Source organism: Brachyhypopomus gauderio, chromosome 7 (assembly GCF_052324685.1).
Source record: "Brachyhypopomus gauderio isolate BG-103 chromosome 7, BGAUD_0.2, whole genome shotgun sequence".
Taxonomy (NCBI): Eukaryota; Metazoa; Chordata; class Actinopteri; order Gymnotiformes; family Hypopomidae; genus Brachyhypopomus; species Brachyhypopomus gauderio.
This window is the reverse complement of record NC_135217.1, coordinates 29458947-29486915: the sequence shown is the minus strand read 5'-3', so window position 1 is coordinate 29486915 and position 27969 is coordinate 29458947. Positions and strand designations below refer to the sequence as shown.

The following is a 27969-nucleotide window of genomic DNA, read 5'->3' as shown; positions in this document are numbered from 1 at the left end:
AGAGTATTGGGACAACAGCCAAACTAAGCAGAAGCCCAACTCCAGCAAAACGAACAATGTTGGCTTGATCTGATGTTCATATAAGAATAAAGGAGTCATATCCACCGATACTGGCACCGCCCACTCCCTAGCTGAACTTCTGATCAATCAATGTGTGCCTAACCTATTTTGTGTACAAGTTTGAGCATGCAACGTGTGAAAGTTACTCTACGTAAGTGAAATTTAGTTCCAATCTTGTTTCCGACAGATTTACGGTGGAGTGTACTAGTCTTAATACTCAAGGGAAAGTGTTTTGTGTGTTCAAGCTGTCAGGACATTAAATGGACAGTTCTGACTGAAAGCCTTCTGACTCATGTCTTGCAAGCCTGTGTGATTACGTGCTCACAAGCCAACAAAACTGGCAACATTGTTGAACTGTCTGATGCTTTCTTAACAAAAGAAACAAAAAAAAATCTGACACATCTTGTAAGCATACCCAAACTGAGGAATTTTCTACAATTCAACTCCCACTGGATTTTAATGAGCTCATCATTATGCAATAGCATGACGCTAACAACAGAAAATGATATTCAGTTCTGACTGGTTTCAAAGGCCACAATGATGTGCTGTCATTGAAAACCTTTGGTCAAGTCATTAAACATATGAACACATATGCTTTTTTGTGCAGTCCTGGAGATTCTGTAAATTATTGTCAGATATTATTGCCAGAAACCAAACTACTATTCCTAGTGCTCCTTTGCTCCCTAATCTCTCCATAAGGGGAAATTATTCTCCCATATGTTGGTTGATTGCATGGGTCCTTTACAAAAGTCAAAATCAGTGAATCGGATTTTGATTACTATTATGTGTATGGAAAGCCATTTTCCTGAAGCTGTTCCTTAAAACAGCTTAAAATTCACAACTGTTGTTAAGACCAGTATTCTCTATTGTTGTGGCATTCTCTTCTGTGTTTGGTACCTCTGTCTGAAAAACAGTCCTTGGTACCGTCATGCCACAGAGGCCCCCTGCCGGCCGCCCCCACCAACAGTGGCAGTATTTCATGTTTACTTTTTGTTGACATTGTGTTCGTCCCTCAGGTGGGCGTAGTCCATAAAGGAACCAGACACCTGAGGGTCGTTTATCTGTCTATATACGTCTTGCCTTTGTACCCGTTTACTGCTGGTTATTGTATCTTTCATTTGGATCTGTCACGGGTTTTGCGTTGGTGCACGTTATTCATCAAATCCTCCTTTTCCCCGGAGACTGGCTTGATCACTTCCTTCTTTTTTTGCACTCACTCACCCGTCACAGGTTCTAATCTCTTGTCCAAGTTGTTTGCCTAGGTAATGACTTCATTTAAGGTGAAGCAAAAAACCTCAATGCTACATCATCCAGAGTCAAAGAGTTATTGAAAGATTCCATCATATCTTGAAGTCTCTGCTCAAAATTATGCTGTAATGATAATGATAATCAGTGGGATGAGGGTGTTCGTTTTATATATTATAATATTTTCAACATGACACAGTTCACGAATCTCTTGAACTTAGCACTTCAGAGATAGATTTCTTTGCCTTGGTCCTTTGCAGGTTTTATAGGAATAACTTTCAATAATCGTCAAATGGTAAGGCGAATTGTGATGTCTTAGACATCAGTACATTTAGAGAGAAGCTGTGTAAGGACTGAGCATTATCATGGAACATGCTTGGAAGAAACCTATGAAGAACCATTACGATGAGAAAAAAGCGAGTAGACATTTATCTCCTGGTAATGAGGTTTTGTTCTTGTTTCCAGTTTCTGATTAACGTTTTCCAGCTAGGTTTTCTAGCCTATGTATGGTCATATGCTTAGTGATTCAGACTGTAATCCAGAGAGAAAAGAAAAAATTGCATATGTGCATATGCGAGAACATGGCCAGAGTTTAAGTTAATTGGCTTTGGCTATTGGTATTAATCTCGCTCTTCCCCTTTTGGGTACTTTTGGGTACAGGTATTTGATTACTAACTTAGGAATGTTGGATAATATGGAGTCTTTTCTTGGCCATTTGAATTAGTCAGAACAAAAATACATTGCAAACCTCATACATAGCTTTCCATCTGGATTTCAAGATGTACCTTCTCAGTCCAATGTTTTGCAGCAATGTTTTGATACAGAAAACTTCTGAAGTGCCACATTCATAAATTTCCTTTGTGTGCCATCATGGTTAACAGAGAAATGCCGAAGAAGGTTCCTGATTACTGGAACATGGTTTAGCTAAACGGACTTCAAGCACTTTGCCCTTATTAGTAGAGCCAAGAACAGATGGTCCTAATGAATTCTGTAAAAACTATGCATGATTACTACCTATACTATGAACTATGCATGATTACTACCTATACTATGAACTATGTATGATTACTACCTATACTATGAACTATGTATGATTACTACCTATACTATGAACTATGTATGATTACTACCTATACTATGAACTATGTATGATTACTACCTATACTATGAACTATGTATGATTACTACCTATACTATGAACTATGGTACAGACTTTGCAGTTCCCTTTGCCTCATATGAAGTATTGTGTGCACAAAATTGGTTCAGCTCATTACAACAGTAATCTATACCTACTTAAAGGCTACAGATGTTTACAAAATTATATAGAAATGGCTTTTGGCCTTTGAAATGTCCCAGAACCAAAGATGATGTAGTTGACGAAGGTTTCGCTCACTGCGAATTTAACCAAGTGTGAATTTGCATGCGAGACATTCAGCCCGAGTGGTTTTCCACAGAATGGGGAGGGAAAACTGACATAAGTTAAATGGCCATAGGACACACACTGTGCGGTTAAGTGTGGAGGTCAAGAGGTCAAGTACATGTAGGCATCAGACGAATATGAAATCTCAAGCTTTTTGTTACATGTTAGAGTGCTAAGGCTCTCACTGCAATCCACAAAATGACCATATAGGTTTATGAACTCCTTTAAAAGTTTAGATTTTTCAAGGGTTTTCAAAAGTTTAATTTTTTTTTTTTTTAACCACGATTCTTATTTTCATCACCAGTCTTTTGTATGACATTTCAGGTTAATGTTCATCAATTCCAATTACTTGATTTGAGGGATGTGTACAAGTTGCCAGCAGACTACATGAAACATGGAGTCAGAGCATGTGCATGTCACGAGTGCGAGGAAACAGGATATAGAGTAGAGCAGAGAGCGTCAAACAACATTTACTGACACGTAGTCAGACAACATCAAAGTCAAACAAAGAACGCAGAAATCACACACACACACACAACACAGACAACACCATGACACAAGTGCAGCAGTTAACAACAACGACACAAGACAGGCGCGACACAGTCGAACACACACACAAACACACACCACAAGATACACCATATATAGACACACGTAGACGGGCTGTACCGTGACAAAAGTAAAATTAAGCGCAGCTGCACTGGTATAGTCAATTAGGTAAAAGACAGGCTAAACACATGTGAGTGCTTAACCAATCAATTAAGCAGACCGATCAAATGACACATCCTTGGGACAATATTTGAGCCACACTATTTTAAAAGGGAGAGGAAAGCAAAGCATGCCAAAGTGAAAAGCACACAGATCAACAATGCAGAGAGGAAAGGAGACATCTGAAGAAGGTGGTGACAGACCATCAGACCGGGGAAAACTACAAGACCATCTCCAAAAGAGTCCAGCTCCATCTGTCCACTGTTATTATGAACCATTTACAAATGGAGGGCACTCAGCACCGCTGCAGCTCTGCCCAGAAGTGGACGGCCAACCCACACATCACCTTCATAGAGTTTCTCTGATAGCATCTGGGATAAATGTACATGCATCTACAATCAGGTCAAAAATAAATAGACATGACATGTATGGCACAGTTGCTAGAAGAAAGCCTCTGCTCTCAAGAAAGAACAAAGTTTACACTTTGCCAAAGAGCACTTGGACAAACCAGAGGCTTTCTGGAAGTCCATTCAATGGACAGTTGGGTCCAAAATTGAATTATCTGTCCAAAATCACATGTGCCATGTTTGGAGAAAAGGCAACTCTGCATTTAAAGAGAACCACCTCCTCCCAACAGCATGTTGGTGGAAATGTGAAGGCCAGCTTTTGTGCCTCCGGACCTAGACGTCTCTATATTATCCATCAATTCCCAGACCCATCACCAAATTCTTCACCAGAATCTCCTGCCATCCGGGAGTTGAAGATGGGACAGAAATGGACTGAACAACCAGACCACGAACCAAAAGGATTTCAGCAAAACTACTAAGAAACGGCTTAAGAGAAAGAAGATTTGCACTCTGGAATGGCCCAGTCAAAGTGGAGACCTAAATTTCATAAAAATGCTGTGACAAGATCTGAAGTGGATGGTCCATGCCAGATGTTCCTCCAACATCTCAACTCCGCAAGGAGTCCTACAAGGAGGAGTGGGCAGAGATCCTAAAGAGCAGATGTGAGGTGCTCGTTTGTGCTTACAGAAGACTTTTGATTGGTTTAATGGCTGCAAAAGGAGACGCCACAAGCTACTAACTAAAAGAGTTCATATACTTTTGCACTTAGCAGATTTCTAGTTTTTTAGAGAAATTACTTTGAAGTTGAAAAACTAGTGAAAACAAATATATATTTGAGTGTGTGTACAGATAAAATTTTTTTGGATTTGGATGGGTTAGGGTCACAACCTTCAAGCAGCTATATAGATAATATATAATATACACACATACATTCACACACATTTCTCTTATATTTTGTTCACTATTTTATAGTTTCTAAGTGATGAGCAGCAATGGGAACAAATGAACACGCCCACCATGGCGTGTGCCACCACCTTGGCCTGTGCTGGTGGGCTTCAGGCATGCTGGGATATGTACACATAAAGCTTGAAATCAGCAGCAACTTCCTCCTTTCTTGAGGGACTTCCTACTCAGGGAATTATGAGGCAGACGCCTCCATCCTATGTTGTACCACCTCTAGATCTTGACAAAACTGATCTTGATGGAATACACCGTTTTCCTACAAGTGTTGCACCTGGTTGATTGGTTTTTTTTTCTTTATTTTGCACTCTAACTGCTTTGAAGATAGACAAGGACGGTGTACAGTACTGTGATAATGGAGGTCTTAGCTAAACCTCAAGAGGCTGTTATTGATTCATTGCATATTATACACACAATAACATGATTAGCTTAGCCAATAAAACATATGTTCCTATTGACAGAATCAGAAAACACCAACGTTAATGATATAATACATGTGACACCACTCACAAACAACTGTACTACAAATGGGCCATATTTTTAACTGACAGGATTTATGGCCACTTTTGTGAAGCCTTTCTTAAAACTTTCTTTTACTCTCAGAGCTCATTTATTTTCTGTGAATATGCATGCATGAAGTCGTGATTCATTAACGACAATGTGAATTTGAAGGGCAGCTGAACTGAACACCGGGTTAACAGTCCTTACCCCCAGCATATTTCAAAGCAGTTGTGCTCATGAAAGGTAATAATTCATGTTACTGATGAGATGTGGTATTTATAACTTTGCTAGATTTATGTTTAACTATCCTGCAAGAGGGCCACTGTGACCTTAAAATGAAAACAAGTTGCACCTGATTTGATTTATAACAACTTGGCTTATTGATTCCTGTGTACATCACCACATTGCCATTGTATTTTGTTTTATTGTAGTGTTGAACAGGGGACTTGTATTTAAAATTAAATTGCTTAAGTTTACATGCTTTAAAGTAATAGTCATTTTCTTCAATTACATAATAATTAGAACCAAAATATGTTGCTTGTAGAAAGTGTTTGCTGGAGTCAGTTGAAAATACAGTACATGTGTGTGCACGTGATCAGGATGGAACCACCTCAGGCTCCTTTAGAGCCAGCGAAAGCCTCGACCAACACACCACGCCATCAGCTGCCACTTTAGACCAGCTGCATTACCCCTTCAAACTGCCTGGACAGACACTTAGCACTTAGTTTCACAAACCTTTTGGTGCCAAACATGCTGACAATGTCTCGGGTCTTCTGTGTGGACACTTCTGGAAGTCAGGGGCCGAGGTTTCTCCCTTCAGGGAGTTGACCTAAAACAAAAAGGCAGAGAAAGAGAGAGAGAAGGAAGTATTAAAAGCGGAAGGAGCATCTTTGCCAGTGTAAGGGTTTTGAGGGTTTCATAACAGCCCCAGACTAATTTTGTTAAGGGCGTTCAATCTGGAGTCTCCTGCTGCTCTCAGCAGAGGTCAGAATACAGACATCCTCTACTGCTGCTTCCACGGTAACATCCCAGTGAAACTTAGGTGAGTCACCGAAGTTTCTGAAATATCGTTACAAACAACTGGCCTGACGTCAAACACTGCAGAGCATTTCAAGGGATCAAAACTGGCTGCGTAAATAACAACCCGAAAAAAAACATATACCGAGAAAAGGCAAACTGTAAACACCCTATCTTTAATGCCGTTTCCCATAAAACTCCATCAGCACCCGACTGTTAGTTGTTGATTGCTGAATGCAATATGCTGGGTGCTTTCACAGATTGTACTGTGCGAGTGAGTTGAGTTTCAGTGCTCTTTATTGCAAGTCACCATAATCAAAGTACAATTCTGGCAGAAAAACCATTCAGATTAAAAAACAGATTTTGTGTGGGTACCTGCTGCATCACATTATAAACGCAGCAGACGTGCTAAGACTTTGTTATGGTTTTGAAGTGCAGACACATGGAGGCACCACGCAGTACAGTTCAGCGCTCTCCTCCTCCTATCTGACACACCCCACCCCGGATGCTACCGGCAGTCAGCTGACGGCATGAGCTCAGCTTCATTAGCGTAGAGAAGACGCTATGCGCGCGGTGCCGTTGCCCTCGACGACTGGAGCTCGCTGAGGTATTAAGCAGAGCTATCCATTTACACACACACAATGTAAACACAAGACGATGTAAACAAGCATCCGAAGGTGTTAAAAAAAACACAGTTTCTCACAGATGTACTTTCTCTTGAGGACCCCCATTAGTTTGGAACACAGGGTGTTCTGGGAAACAGGGTAAAAGGTGTTTGCGAGTGAAAAGGTTAGCTCAGCTGCAGGACGGAATGGCCCACATTAGTATTACACCTGCATGCGTGGGTTACGACCCCCTCCCTCACCCTCCAGAGAGTCTGGGAAAGGGGCGAGAGTGTTTGGGGAGGAGTGCTGGCCATCCTGGCTCCATCTTACCAGAGGGCTCGGCTGCCCAGGTCTTCATTTTAGTACCGCGCACCCTCACTGTGCATACACAAGGCAGAGAGGGAGAGAGTATGTGTGTGAGATAGAGAGAGAGAGAGAGAGAGAGAGAGAGAATAGTAATATGAAGCAGGGGGGGGGGGGGTGATGAAGCTGGTCTTTTTGGTTGGGTTTCTGAGGGCCTGCTCCTTTGTGGCTGCTCAGACACTCCCCACTCAGGCTCATTAGTGATCCCAGCTCCTCATATTCCAAAGAGCAGCCGGCAGTGCTAGCGCAGCGTCGCTAATCTGCAGGAGCCACCAGTGCGCTGCTCTGTGTGGTGTATTTAAATGAGCTCAACACAAAAGGGAGGCGCTATGACTCAGCACAGCATCTGATCTCGCGGTTACAAGCCGCCCGGTTGGGATCGGACGTCGCGGTTGCTTTAACGTGATCCGAGTCTGACCCGAGAGCCTCAAGAATCCTGATTAGGGTTTTTTTTCTTTTTTAAATTGCGGAAATGGATAAAGAAGTGGACACAAGCTGGACACGCCGCTTTAACCCTTACGTAATGATCTGAAAAAGCAGCATTTCTGCAGGAGCGTGTTAGAAAATGGACGCACATTAAGTCAAAAACACAAAACAAAAGTGTTTTTGGGGATCCACTTCTCTTTATAAATCTGTAACTCTGAGATATGCTGACAGGAAAGAATACATGATTAGTTTTTTGGCTTCTTTTCCTTGTTCAGTAAGTGCTCCAGCACACATCGGGAGAATAAAAAAAGATGCAGTACCGTAAATAACATTTCACATTACAAAGCTGTGCGTGCGTTTGGGAAGAGCAAAACAGGATCATTTTCAAAGGTCCTTTTTCGTGGTCCAATAAAAAGTTTGTGTCCTTCATCTGTGCATTCTGCAAATACAGAGAAATTTAACTTGGAGGATTAAAAAAGGATACTGCAAAACAGCAACAAATGCACAATAAAAACCAGCTGATTTCAATAAAAATCTGGACTGCGCTATAAATCTGCATGGTGTAAATTTAAATACCAACTTTCTAATGCCTCAACTGTAATTTCATCAAACAGCTGATGTGAGAAATTGCTTCTTTATAGCAAAATGCCCCTCGAGGCCAAAACACTACAGCACCACACAAACAAATAATTAAATTACATGTAATTTAATTAAAAATCCCTGAACACTGAAAGGTGGAGAAGTTGAGTTTTTTTTTTTAACACTACATAAAAGTTGTGCGCCCCCCAGTTACTTGATCTTACGCAGGTTACAAACACTGACGTTTTAGACGTGCTGGTGTTTCTCCACTGTGTGGGAGACAGAGGCTGCCTTGTTGTTCGGTTTAATTGCCTTGGCAAACACCAAAGTCCACAGACAAACACAATTAGCATCAACCCAGCTGACGCGCAGAAGGACTGCTCCACACGTCTCCTGGGCAGGGTGTGAAGCGAAGGCACTCAGCATCCCCCGCACACCTGCGGACACGTTTCCTAGCTGAGACGCTGCTGCGTTCGTGTCCATGACCAGTGATGGGACTGTTTGACGGACAGGGACGTGCTTCAGAGAGACAAGGACATCTCAGAGAGGACAGGGAGAGAGAGAGAGATAGATAGATAGATAGAGAGAGAGAGAAGCCTTTGTTTTATGTGCATTGAATGCATAAGATGTAAGTAGAAAATCGACATTCCATTTGTCCATTTTGGTCTCAGCAGTGAGGACTTTTAATCACTGGTCAAACGACTGACGTGAGCAAGTCGAGCACTTTCACTCTCACTCTCTTTCTCTATCTCTACATATTTCTCTCACCGTTTCTCTCTCACTCCCTCACTCAGGCGATGACTATGATTTTCTTCAGGCCTATTGAAGGCCTCTCCATCCCCCTCTTTCCTTATCCTCGGCACACATTAAGGTAGACCATGTTTCCAGCGATTAGAGGCCCCATTAGCTTTGCACAAGACCCAGAGCAATTATGGAAATTTCTCCCCAATTACAGCAGATCTGTGCATAGCCCTGGTGTGGCTGCTGAACTCTAGTGTTCGTGTTGGCCGCCGAAAGGCCTGTTATCACCTCGGGGCATCTCTCCCTCCTGGCCCTCAGCTCTCTTTTCTGCTTGTGACCTACTGAGTGATCAATAAACAGAATAGAGATTTTCTGGAAAAAAAAACAACAGACTGAGGGTCACCTTGGGATTCTAAGGAGAGAAGATGAAACCTTTGGACAAATCTAAATGCTTAAAGGATGCATTGGTTTTGGGTAAGCAAGATCACGACTGCTAGTTTGAAACATTTCTATTGTAAAGCGGTTTTAATGGGAATCTTCAGTCAGGTCATACGCTGTTATGCACCCTAGACATGCACTTCAATACCTACAAGCGCACTGCATACAAATCAGTGGAAATGCTTCAAACTACAATGATTACAGGCCACTCTCGCGTACTGAAGCAAAGTGGCCTCTTTAGGCATGGAAGTCTGAAATAACTGCTTACCAAGGCTGCTACCTTGACTTTATATTACATTATGTTACATAAGCCTCCAGCAATATCGCAATAGGTCAGTACCTCTGGTTGCACCACAGTTACATGCACAAACATTAACTGGAGGTCAACGCTTTACCTCCTGCGTTTTCATGGCCATCACTGCGGCAACACAAGGCCGAGATCCCGCTGGTCATGGCAGGTTGACCCGGCATCAGAGCAAAACCTCACAACCACTGGACAGCTTTGGCCCACGGTCTCTACTCCCTAGCCACGCCCCTCTCATTATCTGTGGCTGAAGGTCCTCCTTTCAATGTGCCACGCCCCTAATGAGACACACCCAGCTCCCTCCCTAATTTCGGGCGGTGTAGCTCTGCCTCAGAAGCCGCCACAAAACCCAGTCACCAAAAATAAGCCGAGCCAAATGACATCACCTCCCTCTCTGACATTAATCCAATAGCTTTTATTTTCTTTTTGGCGTGGCAGGTGTGTTATTCAGGTTCACAGACACCTACTGCCGAGCGTGGTGCACTCCAACCTAAGCCTGCAGTAGAAAACAGAGGCGTTTGGGCCTAGCAGAGAGACGGATGAATGGAACCCGGTCAGAGCCAACAGTGTGCACCAGAGTACAAGACATCTGACTCAGAAAGGTGAACTGCCTGCCAGCACTCTAAGACCCAGTGTGGATATTTGCCAGGATGATCAGACGGAGCATCAACACAGCCTGTTTTGCAATGATCTGCACTTCTCCAACACTCTAGACTGCTTTGTGATCGAATGAACCACTGATTTGATTGACAAGCCAGATGAATGAAGTACTACTGAAAAACAGTAGAGCAAAGGAGAAACAGGAAAAAAAGAGGCACAGATGAAGCCTCTTGTAACAGGTCCATATGACCTTTAAAGGGCTAAAATGTGGCTGCAACTGATCTGAGCTGATGTGATTAATGGCTGTGTACGGGTGTGGGTAGAATATGGTGTACATAACCATCGAGGGAGCAGCTGGTGACAGCAAACAAGACAACAGGATGGTGAAAACACAGAAAAAAAAGTTTACAAAATAGTTTCCCTTAGGATTTGATTCATTCACCAAGGGTTCACAGAGCACCCACGATTCTTGCATTGCATGGATCATTGAACGTACCCACACACGCATTCAAAAACAATGCTTTTTTCCTTTCCTTGCCTCTGAGACCACACCGATTCCTTCTATCATTTTTACACAATTTATTAAGCAAATGTAAGGCTGAGGGAAAGAAAAACATCTGGATTAATTCTTGGAGACAAAATTAAGAGTACCATTTCATTTTCATCAAAATTAAAAACCAAGAGATCCTCTGTAATGGTTTGTGAGAACCTAAGAAATGTAGCTCCCAGACCACTGATGGAGTGCTTATATTACGAACTACTCTACCTTGTTTAAAGGAAGAAATTAATCGACATGATGTCTTTCCTGACTTGTGTAATTCGATTACACCGAAGAAATGGATGCAGCCTATATTTAGCCTGGTGGAAATAAGCCTCCAGCCAGGCTGAGGTGCTGGCTAAACTATATGCTCAGGAGTGCCACAGTCAGCAAAACAGCAGGAAAGAGCCTTTAGCAGTGGTCCCGCCTCTCGCCCGGGCCCGTCACAACGCCTGCAACATGACAGAGCTCGGGGTGCATTTCGCTGACTCATTCCACCAGCTGACATTTTGTTGATGGAGACGAACACTTCTTGAGGCGCCGTCCTCCAACACGACCTCCCGCTCCCAGTCATAATTTCACCCGAAGCTGCCGAGAGGGGAACGGACCGGGAGGTTCAGCTCAGCAGGGGAAAGGCACCACAGACAGACAGGTGTGCACTCCAACCACCAAGCCGTTTCTAATACTCATACAGAGTAAGGAAGCCTCCATCCTAGAACGCCAAGCCAGCTAACAGTTACAGGTTAGTCAAAGTTGCAGAGCAGGAAGAGCTAGTTGCTGGCAACTCCAAGGTCACGGGTTTGAATTCAATGGAGAACACACACTGATGTCACACACTGATGTCATACAGATGCAAAGATCCTTTGGCTGACAATGAACTTCACCAGCACAACGTACTTTGCTAAATGGTCCTCGCCAGTCTTCTATAATGCCAATGACAACATTGTTTGGGTGACGGGCTACAGTGGTCTTTCTGCAGAGAGATGGAATTAAACTTTTTTATTGAGCGATTTCTATGCTGTTTTCTGTAATTGTGTATGTCCCTTTCTCCATTACCATGTCTAGAATGCTAATATAAGTCTATGTTATAGTCTATAATAAGTCTATAATAGAAGTCTATAATATCAAACTGCAGCTTAAATGTTGGTATCCAAATGTTAACTCCCATTATAAGACGAAGACTGTGATCCCACAGTGTTGGAGTACATGTTCATGAAATTTTTAAAATCTGTTGATCGCTTCCTGTGACAAACACGGTGAGATCAAGTTTCTTCCCCAGCCATTTATATAGAGAAGGGGCATGTGTGCCAAAATGTACAGCATCCTCAATATCTGCAAGCAAATTTATTCGAGCACACACGTCTCACTGGTAAAACTATTTAAGTGAAGGGGGTTAGGTGCACTGACCCAGTGGCATGGGTTACTGGAGCTTAGCAATCCAAATCCCTCCATAATCCCAAGGAAGCATTGCCATTCTATTTACTGTGTGCTACTACTCACAACCTCCACTGCTCTCAAACAAACTGGCCACTTCAAATAGTTACTACCATCATTCTGTACTAGAGGATCACTGGATCACTGGATCACTGGATCATGAGCTGAAAGAAGAGCCATAATTGTGTACGCACTGCATTTGATTGGTCATGTCCAAGACATCTGCAGGATTACAGGAAATTCACTAAGGTTGGCGAGGACGTAAAGGTGTCATTATTAACTGTTAATAATTATTGACAGGCACGTTTTTAGTCCAACACTAGTGGCATCACAGCCAACGTCCACAGATTCAGACCTGCTGGCCCTAGTGAGACGCACACTGTACATAACATGAAGGCACTGCAAAGAGCAATCCCTCCAGTGTCTAAAGTCTGTATCAAAGCCCCTACAGGTGATCTAGCTTAGCCGAGTCACTGAGGACATCACGGGTAAGCTCATCAACGACCATCAACCACAGCGTTTCCCCAACCCATCAAACCCCCCCGCATCATACAGATTAGACATTCTAACCCAGCCTGGTCCGGTTCTGGGTTTAGGAATGAAATGAATAGTGATCGCGGTATCCGTATAGTGCTGGAGATCTCTAGGACGCGGCTGGAGAAACCACAGGAGTGGGACGACAGACACAACATCATCACTGCTGATGGAAAGGCCCTGGTGTTAAAGGGTCGGAACGTGGCCTACAGCCATGTTGTAGACACGACGTTGGGCCTAACACAGACACACTGCAGGATATATATATATATATATATATATATATATATATATTCCCATGCACCTTCAAAACTGAACTAGTTGGTTTGGCAACCTAAATCCTCAATGTTTCCCTTTCAAAGTCTCTTTTTTTTTCCTTCAAAAAAACAAGTCCCCAGTAACCAGCTTATGTGGGAAGATCCTGTAACTCCCCAAGATTTACCTTGTTATGTAACTCTGCTGAGCTGCTGATACAGCTGTGCACAGACTACAGTCACAGGGGTGTCCCAACTGAGCCATGCACAGATATTGCATATGGACACATGGCGTGCTTAAATGTACGTGCGTCGCAATTTAAGGCCTGAGCTAACAAACAAAAACATGCCCAAAGACCCATCAAATCGAGTGTGTTTTGCTGCTAGTAAGTCATTGCATAAGGCTGCCCCAAAGACACAGCAAAGAAAAGGATTGTTTCATGGACATGCTGCACATTACATGTACCCTTGCTTAAGTGTTCTCGTGTAAAAGCTTTCTGATCAAGCAAAAATCACAGAGCCGCAAGCCGCATCCTAAGCTTAACACACAAATGCGTCTCACCTTTATAGCAAGTGACAGCGATGTGCTTTTAGCAGTAAACAACGTCTGCCCGAGGCCGGCCACATGTGTGTATGTGTGTGTGTACGAGGTAAAGAGCCACACTCACTCTCCCTCACATGGCATGCTGTCATCCTACTTTATAAACGTGAGCTGAAATTTGCCGTGCGTTTTCTCTGCTCACGTGGCCTTGTTACAGCGATCGGGCGGTGGGTTAGAGACAGAGCAGGTGGGATGTTCTGAGAGAACTCTGGGCTGTCCTGCGTGGCTTTAAATATTTAACAGTCAATACATGCAGAGGAGATGGTATAGGCTAAAGTGCTCAGGTTGAGTAGTTTCTATGTCTCTTCAAGAAACACCACCACTACTGTTATGACAGACAACCTATTGCGATTTTAAAGTGGATGCATTATTACATGTAACATTTTGGAATGTTTAAGTGTATTTGTTACTAAATTAATAATGATAAATTAATTAAGGCTTTCCTTACCAATTCAATATCCATTCAAATATCATAATTTGCCCAAGAAGAGCGGTATTTCTGTCAAGGCAGTTTTGTAAAGTGAATTTGTGAATGCTCACGTGAGAGGACTATCTTGTTTATGATGAATATATAAGCGGATTTCAGCTTCTGTGAACTCCAGCGGGGTTTCTGTCCCAGGTTGCTGCACCTCGCAGGCTTTTGGTACTGCATATCTGCCTGCAGGCAGCTGGACAAGTTATAAAATGACTCCCACATATGAATAACAGAGGTCCGATCTCCCGGTCTGTTTGTAATCAGGTAGTTGGGGAGGGAAGCCACTTCATCAGCTCCTGCAGACAGATCCTCACCGATGCCGATTTATCACAGTAGAGTGCTAAAGCATCAGAGATATGCCGTTTAATTGTGATGTTATCTATTCTAACTTCACTTTCAATTTTTATGACCATTTTGGTAGTGGGAAATACTGGTTCTCAAAGTTCCACTAGTAAATTGTTACAAGTAATTCAAAGGACAGTAGAGCTTAAGAAGCCACTGTGATAAGACATCACATCACTTCATAATCTGGATCAAGCACTTACAGCTCACCAGACGCCTGCAATAAGCATCTTCTCTGACTCACCCCAGTTAATAACTGCTTCTAGACAACCATATACCGGCAAACCCAGCGTGCATTACAACAGCGTGCATTTCTTTTAATCCAATTCCTTTTGAAATCTAGACAATAATGTAGAACAATTCACTGTTCCAGTATACAAAACAAACTAGCTTTACATGAAGTGTTATAAACATTTCCTTTTCTTTCTTTTGAATAACAGAAACGTTCAACAGCACAATAAAAATGAATGAATGCTTTAATACACGTTCTAAACATGTCTTATGGTCATCTTACCCTTTCTTAATTATTGTCGTTGCCATTCTTATTGATGATGGATGTGATGTTAGTAGTATTGACATTGGTACGAAAGTCAACGAGCCACATCTGGATTTTATGTTGCAGATTGACATTACTTCCCACTAGCTCTTAAAAAAGCCAGCTTCAATTACACATAACTGTACATACAGCATTACTAACGGGGCAATCCCAGCCGAGAACCAGGGACCTCTGAGTTCCGTCCAGTTTCCAGAAGCAGGGATGCCAAGCCCGTTTTACAATATTGGGCTACTCAACCCATTACTGTTATGTAAGTAATGCAAAGTATGCTCATCGGTAATGACACTTCCCAAAGCCTAAAGAAATGCAGAGCAATCATGCACTAGGCGAATTTCTGAACCGAAAAGGTCCAATTAACCGGTTCCTATCCCAAGTTGCAGCAGCATTTAAAAGTTGTTGAAACGCTATCGGGTTCACCGCGTGCACCTGCACAGACAAAACCCAGTATATCCGCTCCGTCCGGTATCCGGTATCTGGGAACCGTTCGGGTCCACCACACACAACGTCTGTCGGATGGAAAAACAGCAGCAACAAAATTAATGTTCAAGAGTTTGGGTCGCAGACTTTCCGCTGTCCAAGCAAAGCCGGCTGCATCATTTAAGAACCTTTGCGAAAGAGGGCAAAATGGAGAAATATTGATACTTACTTTCACAATAAAGCGTCTGACATGTTTGAGAGCACTTATTCGCGAGGAGGTTTGAAGGAGAACCGCGCAGGTCCCGCTCTTATTTTGACAGGACTCGAGTATAGTGCAGAATGCGGGAGACATGCGGAGTAATTTGACCTTCTCGGAATAGAAAGTACCATTCCTGTCGGGAGGGGGGGGACAAGATCGGATCATACCAAAGCGAGGCACGCTATATAGCAACTTTCTTCTTTATTGCTGGGAAGGAAGCAAGTATAAAAGTTATTATGTTGGTAAAAAAAAAAAAAAAAACAACATTTTTATTTGCCAGAATATTTTGTATGCTCAAGGTTAGCACTTTAAAAAAAACCCGTCCCAGTTAGCATCATAAGGACTTGTCCTGCGAGTACTCGGAGTTCGGAGATAAAAATGACGCCTGCGGGAAAATGACGTTTTAACGTACAGATGACGTGATGATGTCTTTCTGGTTGTGCTTTATATAGACTGTTTCAAAGGGACAAAAACATGGACAGTCTATGGGACGTGTGTGTTTGGGAGACATGATGCAAGTCACTGGCACTCTTCTGTGCCGACGGGAGCTCTGTGTCACTGCGGCACAGCTTGCTGACTGAAGCGCTCCGTTTTGCCGTTTAACCGTCACGCTGGGCTCCGCCAGTCCGCCAGCCGCCCACCCCGCCCGTACCAGCCGCCCACCCCGCCGGTACCAGGCACGGAAACATGGATGATCAGGAAGCGAGCCCAGAATATTCCTTATGGTAACGCTCATAGTGGTTACCAAGACAAAAAAATACCAGAGACAACAACAAAACATGACAACAAATTTCTGGGTACACAGAGTCCCAAATTCTCTGTATGTTGATCTCAGGTTATATGACCAAAGTGTTTATACAAATTTTCTATTATACATCAGTCACACATAATAGCTTCGCCTTAGGCCTAACTGCCAACAGTCTGAGAAAAGTCAACACATTCATAGGAAATATGGTTATTTCTGTTTGTCAAAGAAGATTACACTGAACATGTGCACTGCTGTGTGCATTTGGGATAAGTGATATTTATCTTTACTTTTTTTTTTCTTTGCAAAAGTTGGTGTGGCATCTGTTAGGACTGCTGGCTAATTCTAGAAATTAAATTTTACAAAAATTGTCCAAAGTTATTAAATCTATTTAATTTGTCTCTCTTGCCAATATATATATGTGTGTGTGTGTGTGTGTGTGTGTGTGTGTGTGTGTGTGTGTGTGTGTGTGTGTGTGTGTGTGTGTGCATATATAAAAAGCACTTTGCTTGCACAGCTGAAGGATCTCAAAACGTACAAACGTTTAATATCTCTTGTGTATACAAATGTATTATGCAAATCTAAATTATACAAAGTTTTGACCTTGACCTCTGTCTCTCGATAGATAGATAGATAGATAGATAGATAGATAGATAGATAGATAGATAGATAGATAGATAGATAGATAGATAGATAGATAGATAGATAGATAGATAGAAGTTCACTGTTCTTACATGTCTCTATGCTGGTCAGTAGTCAGATGCTTAACTACACAATGCCCTCTATGAGCTGTACCTGGTTGCTATGGTGATCCAGTCCAAAATTCTCTTTGGTTCACACTGACCATAAAGTCCCTAACAAAGCCTGACCAGCCCATCAATTACTTATCCTTGATATTTATTCCATCAAATCTGGACAATCGTGGTGAACCACAGCTGTTAACATGATGAAGTAAGATTGATGGTTTGCAGTTGGTCTGTGGGCCTTTTCCAATAACGCTTCCAATAACACAAACCCAAATCGGCAGAATCTGTTATATATAGCTTGTGTCATTTTTTTATGTGTGATTATGATCTGGTTGTCACGGCGACCATAATGAGTAGTCCATAAAGAATTCAATGTAAAGGACGACTTACACTTCATATGCATGTATAAACGTATTTATCTGAAGCAGTGGGTGGAAACAAACTGCAGAGTGTGAATGAAGGCTATTCCTTTCAATACAAACAATATATTCTCACAGATAATTGGCTTTTTATACATATTCTGTATTTCATGTATTTGTTTTAAAGAGATTACCACTTGCAGAGCAGGCTCCTTAAGATACTGAAGTGAATCACTCTATTTGAATGTGTTAACATTTATGAAAGTCCCTGTCTACAGCGTCCCCTTAGGAAGAACACTAAAATAGCATGTAACATGTGAGTACCAGCCACAAAAAGCAACTACAGACAAATAACCATCTACAAGAAGACAAGACATGGAACGAAAATATAACACTACAACACGTAAAACCATAGCTTTGCTAGCTAGCTAACAGAGGTAACCCATTTGATCTGTAATATAAATTAATGCATTAACCAAACTTGGTACCTACGTGCATAATTAATTCTGGCGTACTGTTGAAAAGGCATGAAATCCATCCTTACTACTCTTCTATTGAATTTGTGGTTAAGTCTGAAGTCATTTTTCTTTTTGTTGTTCCAAATATCCTGAATAGCATTCAGAATGCAGGTTCTGTGGTTAGCCAGAGGGTGAGGTAAACACCCATCTGTTAAACCAGTGAAATATATTTTGCTTTGGTATTTACTTTGCATTTATACATCTGGCAGACACTCCTATTTCAAGCAACTTACATTTTCAATCATGAAACAATTGTAGATGAATGTAGAGTCAGAATGTAGAGTCCTTGCCCAAGGACTCTTACTGGTATAGCACTTGTCCAGACAGGGAATTGAATTCCAGTTCTCTACAGGCGACACAGCATTGTAACCCACTGCACTACACCAAACAATGTGACCTAGCCTCAAACCTACTTAGACCCTCATCTTGACAAGAAAAGGGAGTCCTGCAGTTCAAATCACATGGTTCATGGTGGATTCACATGAGCCAAAAAGTGTAACGGCTTTATGGACAACACTTACATTTAACATGACATAAGTAATAACCCAGTCAAAATGCTAAGATGAGTAACAGGGAAAGACAGCTAGCAGGCTTAAATGTTAACAGACAGCATATTCCTGTCTTAGCTTTAGACTTGGGCAATCTTGGTCATTCGGAATACAAACGTTTACACAAAACGAAATTTCCTTGCAATAACATGGAGTGAAAAAAAAAAGATGTGCAAATATGCTTTGATATATAGCAGCCAAAATACTGAAAGTACTATAAAGTGCAGGTAGAAAGAGAAAAATACTGTTAGAATACAACCCCTGGCAAAAAAGTGTGGAATCACCAGTCTGGGATGAGCACTCAGACATTTTATTCTGTAGAACAAACTCAGATCAAAAATATGACACAATAATAAGGTCATTCCAAAGTGCAACTTGTTGGCTTTCAGAAACACTAGAAGAAATAAAAAAACATTGTGGAAAGTAAATGTAAATGTTACTCTTATTGAGTAACATTATTTAGTTGCACCACCTTTGGCTTTTATAACGGCTTGCAGTCTCTGAGGCATGGACTTGATGAGTGACAAACAGTATTCTTCATCAATTTAGTGCCAACTCTGATAGCAGTTGCCAGATCAGCTTTGCAGGTCGGAGTCTTCTTGTGGACCATTGTTTTCAACTTCCACCACAGGTTTTCAATTGGGTTGAGATCTGGACTATTTGTAGGCCATGACATCGACTGAATGTGTCTTTCTCCAAGGAATGCCTTCAATGTTTTTGCCCTATGGCACGATGCATTGTCATCTTGGAAAATAATTTCATCATCTCCAAATATCTGTTCAATTGAAGGGATGGGAAAACTGAATTAACCACGGTCATCTCCCCAGTGCCTTTGCCCGACATGCAGCCCCATATCATCAAGGACTGTGGAAATGTGGTTGTTTTCTTCAGTCCTCTGTATAAATCTCACTGGAACAACACCAAACAAAAGTTCCAGCATCATCACCTTGTCCAATGCAGATTCTTGACTCATCACTGAAGATAACTTTCATCCAGTCATCCACAGTCCATGATTGCCTCTCCTTAGCCCATTGCAGTCTTGTTCTTTTCTGTTTAGGTGTCAATGATGGTTTTCTTTTAGCTTTCCTGTATTGAAATCCCATTTCCTTTAGGCGATTTCTTACGGTTCGGTCACATACATTGGCTTCAGCTTTCTCCCATTTATGCTTCATCTGTTTAGCTGTACTTTTTGTTTTCAAGACAACAAAGCCTTAAGTTCTTTGTCTTGATGCTTTGAGGTCTTTCTTGGTCTACCAGTACGTTTGGCTTTAACAACCATTCCATGCTGTTAGTATTTGGTCCATATTTTGGATACAGCTGACTGTGAACAGCCCACATCTTTAGCAACCATGTGTGAAGAGTTACCTTCTTCAAGAAGTTTCACACTCCTCTCTTGTGTTTCAAGAGACATTTCTCTTGTTGGAGTCGTGGTTCTTGCCACTCCACTTCGTCCAGCAGCCCTCCATGACTGCAGGTGTTTTTACCTGCAGACTAACGAGCAGATCTACTCTGAGGCAGATGTCAATTTAGGGGAAGGAAAATGACCAGGTGTGTCCTTATGTTCTACCTCCAATTGTGGCACTGAGGGTGCAGCTCCTGAGGGAGACCCTGACCAGGAACGTGGGGGGTTCTCCTGAGGGAGACCCTAACCAGGAACGTGGGGGGTTCTCCTGAGGGAGACCCTAACCAGGAACGTGGGGGGTTCTCCTGAGGGAGACCCTGACCAGGAACGTGGGGGGTTCTCCTGAGGGAGACCCTAACCAGGAACGTGGGGGGTTCTCCTAAGCCGGTGGGTGCTCTTTCCTCTCACTGCATGAGGGGCCTTGGAGCCCCCAGGCAAAATAGAGAGGAGGCCTGGGGTGCGTTGCGAGGGGTCAGGATGTCCCCTGCTGAGACGGAGACCTCTCCCCCATAGTAGGGGGATCAGGGTAAGTGTGTGTTTGTGTTGTGTGTGAGTTGTGTGCAGGTTTCCGCTGGTGGTGGATCATGGTTTTCCTGGACCTTGTGGGGGTCTCCAGTTGGCAGGAGCCCCCTTATGTTGTGGGGTGACCGGAGCCCGGTCTGAAAGAGCCCCTCCCTCTAGGGCTGGATGTTTGGGGACCATGGGGCTCCGGTCTGAAGAACTCCTGCTGAATATGGAGATCCTCCCTCCTGCTCGGGGTGACCAGGAGGCCCTTGGGGCTGTTCTTCCAGCCCGTGAAGGTGGTGGTTAGGACCGCGCCCCAGGGAGGTAGCCTGCACACACGCAAACTTTTGTAGGGCTCAGCGGCCTGATGCCGGTTAGGACGTGAGGGCCTTGTGGCCCACTGGGGCCCTATATACGTCTTGTCTTTGTACCAGTTGACTGCTGGTCATTGTATCCTTGATTTGGAACTTGTCACAGGTTTTTGGTTTGCTCAGTTTATTCATTAAAACCCCCTTTTCCCTGAGACTTGGTGTGATCGCTTCCATTTTATTTCGCACTGCCTGCCCGCCACAGGAAGTTTATTCACAATTACTGCTAGTACCACTAGCACTGGAACAAACACACAAACACTTAACAGACTCAGAAAGACGAGCTCATATTTTCAAAGTACACTTTCAAGAAGTGGTGGAGATAAAATCTAGACATTTCATATAAAGTGGTGGGGACATGTCTCCAGCGTCCCCAGCATATAGTATGCCTATGAGCACTATATTTACAATCACACCAAGTTAGCATTATTCACTCACACAGACACCAGATAGTTTTGACAGTTCTTGATTTACAGTATACAATTATATCCATTTTTGCACACACAAACACAACCGCTGTCACGTCTGTCTCCTCCCCCATCTGTCTGCCACGTCTGGCTCCGCCTCCTTCCTGTCTGTCATGTCTTTGTTTTCTTATTCCATGTGCTTCTGTTTACTTCCCGGTCTTTCCCGCCTAGAGTTCTGTAACCCCGCCCCCTGTAATTGTTCTCAGGTGTTCCTTGTTTAGTGTCTAGTTGGTTTCTGGTATCTACGCCCTCTGTTTCCCATGTTTGTTTGCTGGTCTTTGTTCTATGTACAGCTATTCAGGTTAGTGTAGCTTTGTGGAATTTATTGTTTGGATGTCTAAGCCTGTAATCCATGTACATTGTGTCTTTCTCTGAACAACCTGGTAATTTGCTGCTGCTGAACATGGAAGCCGAGGGCCACAGGATTGAAAGTGGAGCGTTTTCTGAGCAGAAATGAAGACTTGTTATCGTATTGATTGATTGAGAGTGTCTGAGGAGAGAGATGGAAATCAATGAGCGTCATGTGGAGTCTGAGGGACTCCGTGACTGATGCTTCTGATGCCGCCCCCATGAACACCCCGCTGGGCTTCCATTAATAAATCAACGAGCTGGCAGGGTTCCTGGGCTGCAGAGAGGGGACTTAAAATAATATTTTGCTTAAATTGCTAATGTTAATAATGAAGGCCAATAGTAATGGTTGTTATAACATTACAAACGAATCATGCTACACTAGCATTTACTTAGCATCGTTTGTGTATTTTGGATTACATGTTCTTTTTAGCAAAGTCATTCTAGCTTAACTTGAGTATGAGCGGGTGACGTCTACGTGTTGGTGGGGGCCTGCTAATGCTTCCATCTTCATGACCTTACCAGTATTAGGGACCCTCTGCCTTATGGCCTTCCATGTACATGAGCTCTGGCCTGTGGGAACATTGTTATCTGTGCAGGAGGACTGACACTTCAGGACAGGTACTAAAGTAACAGAGCACAACGGTACACCTGAGTGACGTGACCTTCAGGAAGACCCAGTGTTGAACGTACAACCACTCCCGCCATGTACATCTGAATCGCACACAAAAAAGATGTTTTCAAAAAGGACAAGAACCATCTGTGATTTGCATAAGAAAAGGAGACACATTCACAAATGTCAGGTGAACCAGGAGGGTGGTGATGGTGAGCGAATATGCACCTCTCCTGGTAGCAGACAATAACAACAAAACACAAGGAAAAACTGGATCCACACCCCCATCGTGTACCGAGACACACTACTGCACGTGGACACCGGGACGCTGGTGTTTTAGATGTAAAATTGGATTAGACCCACGCAAAATGGCCAGACTTTGGAATGGGCCTTGATTACATTGCCTGCTGCTTTTGTGGTGGCTTTGAAGAGAAATTAGGCTTAAGTGTCCTGTATTAGTTTATTTGTGTTCTGACCCATTGCACTGCACAGTTTCTACCGATTCTTCTGCACTTTCTACTGCTCGAAGATTCCAGCTACTACACTCTTCATGAGCAGAATGAGTGTTATAACTCATTCAAACCCTTTGTAATGCTTGCGTATGGGACGATATAAACACTTTGATCTTTTCAAGTGAGCAAAGGCACATCATTGATACATAACTGTATATTTCGTCTCTCGTGGAAAGGAGATGAAAGCTTATTGTCTTGCAATATAGTGCTAAATCTCATGTTACATGAAAATAATGCCATGCTTTCAGAAAAAAATCTTCAAACTAAATCTGATATGTGTTTCACCTTAGAACAATGGGAAGCTTGTAACAATGGGAAAACTGAAAAGGAAAAAGGGTGGAGGAGATGACGGCGTCTGACGACGGTGATATCTGGGCTGAATTAATATTGGCAAGAAATCAGGTTGGGGTGGGGAGGGGTTGGGCAGATATGAACACCTGCCGCTTTTCCCACGTGTGCCTGGCAGAGATGGACGATGCCCTTTCGTGATAGGGCTCACCCCGCACGGATATGTTTTCCTGTTAACTCGGCCTATCTGATGAACAGATATGGCAAATAGGAAATGGGTTTTCACGGGCTCTTATTTTTATCTCAATTACCGCTGCGTCTCCCGTTGTCGCCGTGGAAAAGAGTGGAGAAATGTCAGGGTGGGGCTGGGACTTGGGTTCGCCGGTGCCACCGCCGCTCGCTCAAATTCTGGAGTTCTGCTTCTTCAAATGCCCAAAGAAGTATCGATTAAAGTCAGCTGAGCGCATAGAGGTGTGTAAAGGTCTGCTGCAGATAGAACTATATTGGGAAGCAAAGTCACAAGATACAGTGAAGACAGACTTGGGGCATTATTGTTACCAGGAGCATAAATGTGTGAGTGTCCTATTGTTTAGGGTGTTCTGTGTATGCACCAAAGGACTTCTCTTGACGTTCAGTGTGTGTGTGTGTGTATGTGAATGTGTATGCAAGTCAAGCATGCACACACACACATGCGCACACACTGTCTTTTCAGACCAAATATGAAAAAGCAGTCTATTTGTGTTGCCAGAATTTGTGTTAGTCTTGTTTTTGACTTGCATCCATTGGGCCACCCTGGCGGTGGGGAGTAGGTCGGTCCTGCGAGGAGAGATGATTCACACCACGTGAGCTGCTGCTGCCCTGTTTCTTACTGCCGTCAGAGTGAGAATGAGCTCATCCTGTCCACTACACTGCACTCAAATGAATATGGAAGACAAACAAAGTTAAACCGGCCCTTTTGGATTTTTGATAACCAGCCTACGTCACATGAAAGAGCAGCTCAGACATGTCAGGTTGGGTTGTGGGGTGGTGTCTGACATATGAAGACACAGAGGAAATGTCAGGGAAGATGTCAGGGAGACCTGACCCTGCTGTGCATTTCCATCTTAGTGACACTATTATATTGTTTCCATTGCACTGTCAACTAGAGAGAGCCCAAGTACTGACAGAAAAGGACACTGTACAACAAAGAACACTGAAAAAAACTCTGTTTTTGATTGGTTCTCTAAAAGTTGTTCATGGTTTTACAGAAACCATGAGATTTCAAACCATCTTGTGTCCACTATATTCTTCCTCCGCAATATACACTAACCTGAGAGCGCAAACACATATAGGCACAGATATATAGCACCTTCTTGTTTGCTCATAATCCTCTGTTAATGTCTGCACCGCACAAGAGCGGATCGGTCCACTCTGGCACTAAAACTCGGACGCTTGGCTTGGAAGTTCACTTCCATGTTCGGAGCGTTTTATCCACCATCTGCAGTGTGTAAGGCTTGGATCCGCATGTGGGTATTCCGACAACAAATGACGAACACGTCTGCCAACAGATGAGCTTGTTGAGGACATCTGATGTGTAAATAACAAAAGGCCATGTACTCAAGTCCTCTGGTCAGTCCTTGGGCATGTCCTTCTCTTGTCCTTAGTGATTAAATTCAAAGCAGACTAGGAGGAGAGTCCAAGAACCTCCCTTGGAACGTGACTGGATCATAGGTTGACCATCTGACAATGCCAATTTATTAGCATTTTGTTTTTAGCCATCAAAATCGAAGAATAGATTTTATTGACTTTCAAAGGGATTGGTGTAGAGTAACAGCCAAATGAACTTCTAAAATTATCTGGATTCTGCTTTTACCACAAAATGCATAGAAAGGAATCACAAAAAATGTCAGATATTGTGATATTAAACGTCTCAAAAATAAAAAGTGTTATTTAATTAAAGTGACCATTTATACTTTTCTGGGGTTTCTAATTCTTTTAGTGCTCTAGCTTTCCAAGCATATAAACAGTCTGTGAAGTTACAAAGCCTCGAGTACACAGCGGAGAAAATCTCTCCCAAATAAACCACTTATTTCAGCTCTCTGAGGTGATTTGTTGGAATGTCACACTTTTCGTTGTTACAAGATGATGTAATCTCATAAAAACGTTCCATATTTCCCACCAATATGCAAGGTGGGAAGAGTTTGTTCAGTTTTGTAGCCATGTCAAGGAGATGCTGTGAATACTTAGTATGCTCTGCCAAAGGTAGACAAAGGAGTCGGTGGCTGAACTTCCTTTTCAATACTGTTCCCTCCACTCTTCCAATTATTTTACTGTGTCCCTAGCACATCTTGGAGGACTGCATCAAAAACAGTGCTCAGGTGTACACTTCCCAGCTAATAAGGCTAACTTGATAACTAATCTTATTCTGTTATAATGGTTTTGCTAATTAGCTGCAGGCCCACTTTTGCCTAAAATTGTGAGAAAATGCTTCAATGTTTTTTTTAAGGTGGATTTATGATTTCAAGCTGTAATGTTATGGTTGTAATCCACCACAGTCTTCTGCTAACCAGCTAGCAAAGTTTCTACGTCAAAGTTTCTATGCCTCTATATGACTCAGACTGCCAGCCCCTCCACTCGGCAGAGAACTACAGGTTTCCACTCTATTTCCCAGAATGCCTTTGACAGTCAAGAAAAGCCTACACAATCAGGAAACAATCTATTTACAATCCATATAAGGACTCTGAAGTTTTATTCTTGCCTTGTGAACTATTGTCAGCAGGGATTCATGTGCATACTGAGCAGTCCCCCTCTACTTAATCTTTGTGTGTTTTGTGGTTTTTGTCAGCTGGCTGTTGTTGTTTGGATTGCCCTCTGGATTTGTTGACTATGTATTCTGGTTCATGGATGTGGACCTGTTTTCTGACCGTGGTTCTGACTCCCCTTTGGCTCTGTGTCTTTGCTCTCTGATGTTTGTATGGACTACTTTTGTGGACCCGTTTCTTTTCACATTAAAACATTTGCTACTTTTCTGCGAGTGTTTGCCTGCTTGAGTTCGTCACACCCCAGTATTTTTACACACATATTATGCTGAGTTCTGCCTGCCTGCAGATAACTGCATGTCCCTTTGCGGGGGACTTAAAGACACAGGAGCTCTAATATACCATTCCAGACAGAGGGTGCAAAGCGATGTACAGTATTAGAAAAATTATGTGCTTTTGAAACATCGAAGCATGTAAATCTATACATGTAAATCCAGAAAATAAAATTATGAACATAAAAAAATGAACATAATAGATCCCCTTTAAATTACACAATAGAGAATGACATTGTGACAAGCCAATGTCATTTTGGCTTTGATCTGGCGCCCCTATAAGAGTACTGCACATTTGGGAAACATTTAATGGTAAGGCGGCCTATTAAATTGCTTTAAAGTGCTGAAAATGGTTATTAATGTATCACAACCGCTAGTCAGTTTGAAATGCCGCCTCTGTAAAGCTGTGCAATGAATACTGAATCCACAGAAGTTTATACCCTCCCTCTGTTCAATGATTCATGAACAATTTACCCCCCCTTCCCTGATCATGGGCTCCAGCAGGATTTGTGTAGGCAGGATGTATATGAAACAGGGCGGCAGCGTAGTGAGTGGCGGCTGGGCGGATGGCTCCATGGCTCTCCTTCTCCGCCTGACCTTGCGATAACAACGCTGAACCTCATCTCAGCGAAGCAGACGGCGCGATCCACTTTAGTTCGCCAAGGCGGAACTCTCAGGTTTCGTGCTCCTTTTTAATTTTATGGAGCGGTCTTTCACTGTGATGAACATGCGGCGAAAATACAGAGGCTCTGTCAGAGTAATTGAATATAAAGACCCTATTTCCAAGGGCCAGTCTGACCACGGTCATCCACAAAAATCTGGTTTTCAGCAGGGGAAAGGCACTTATGGTGCTGTTTAACATTAGAGTGTGTCTGCATCTTGACGAGAACCCCAATGAAGACAAACCAAGTGATCAATGGCAGCTGACCATACAGCAAACAGCTGGCCGACATGACCATTCTGCACATTTTTGCTTGTTTCCTTCAAGCGTGTCTCAGAGTTAATTTTACAGGAGTAATTATTGTAAATCAATGGATAGGAGGAGACAGAGTACCCCAGGATTTCAGCCCATTTACATCAGCTGTTGATGAGACCCAGATTATGCTCTGAGACACCATGGCCCAAATATGAACTTAAAACACAAGATGAATAACTAAACACTTCAGGGAGTGGGAAGCATCCACTGATCTGGACTCAGTCGGGCATGGTACCGATATCGGTAAAGCAAGCTACCCTGCCAAGTATAATATGAAATTACATATTACTGTGTCCTCATGTTGAAACCCTGTCCAAGGGTTTCTACTTTTACAGAGCTACTTACAAAGAAATCATCCATTATAATTGAGTCTTTACTGAGTTGATATTCCTTCATATATTTAGCAAGGTTAGATTAGAAAAAAACATAAAACATGATAAAAAAACTCCATGTAAACGCTTCTAAAACACTGTAGCAAGACGCTGTCAAAACAACGTTATGCCATACGTTCAGGGTTCTGCCAAGTTCATTTAACCTTCCTGAAGATGGCGAGCAGTCCCATGGAGGAGCTGTAGGACCCGCTCCCCGTCTACGGAAACATAACCTTCTGCTAGGCCTCATCTCCGCCGTTCCAAAATACCTAACGCCACGCTACCCGACAGCCAAGTGAATAACTGTCATTCATCATCCTTACCTGCCTGGCTCTTTTTAATTACCCCAGTGAATGAATGCGCTTCTCCATGGCCCTCTGTCCCGGGTGACATACTTGCCTTTACGCCTT

General features: G+C 42.8%; 1 protein-coding gene across 3 annotated transcripts in view; it reads right to left on the bottom strand.

Moving 5' to 3' along the window:
* Nucleotides 1-15846, bottom strand: part of oxr1a (oxidation resistance 1a) — a 135048-nt gene extending 119202 nt beyond the window's left edge. For 2 of the 3 annotated variants that reach the window (XM_077013070.1, XM_077013073.1), the window contains exons 1-2: nucleotides 15695-15846; nucleotides 5977-6070 (exon numbers count right to left, since the gene is read on the bottom strand). In XM_077013070.1, coding sequence (XP_076869185.1) covers nucleotides 5977-5993 — 17 coding nt within the window. In that variant the 5' untranslated portion in view covers nucleotides 5994-6070; nucleotides 15695-15846. Of the gene's footprint in view, nucleotides 1-5976; nucleotides 6071-15006; nucleotides 15384-15694 lie in introns of those variants that run through there. The other variant, XM_077013071.1, reaches the window with a different exon arrangement.
* Nucleotides 15847-27969: the final 12123 nt, after the last annotated feature.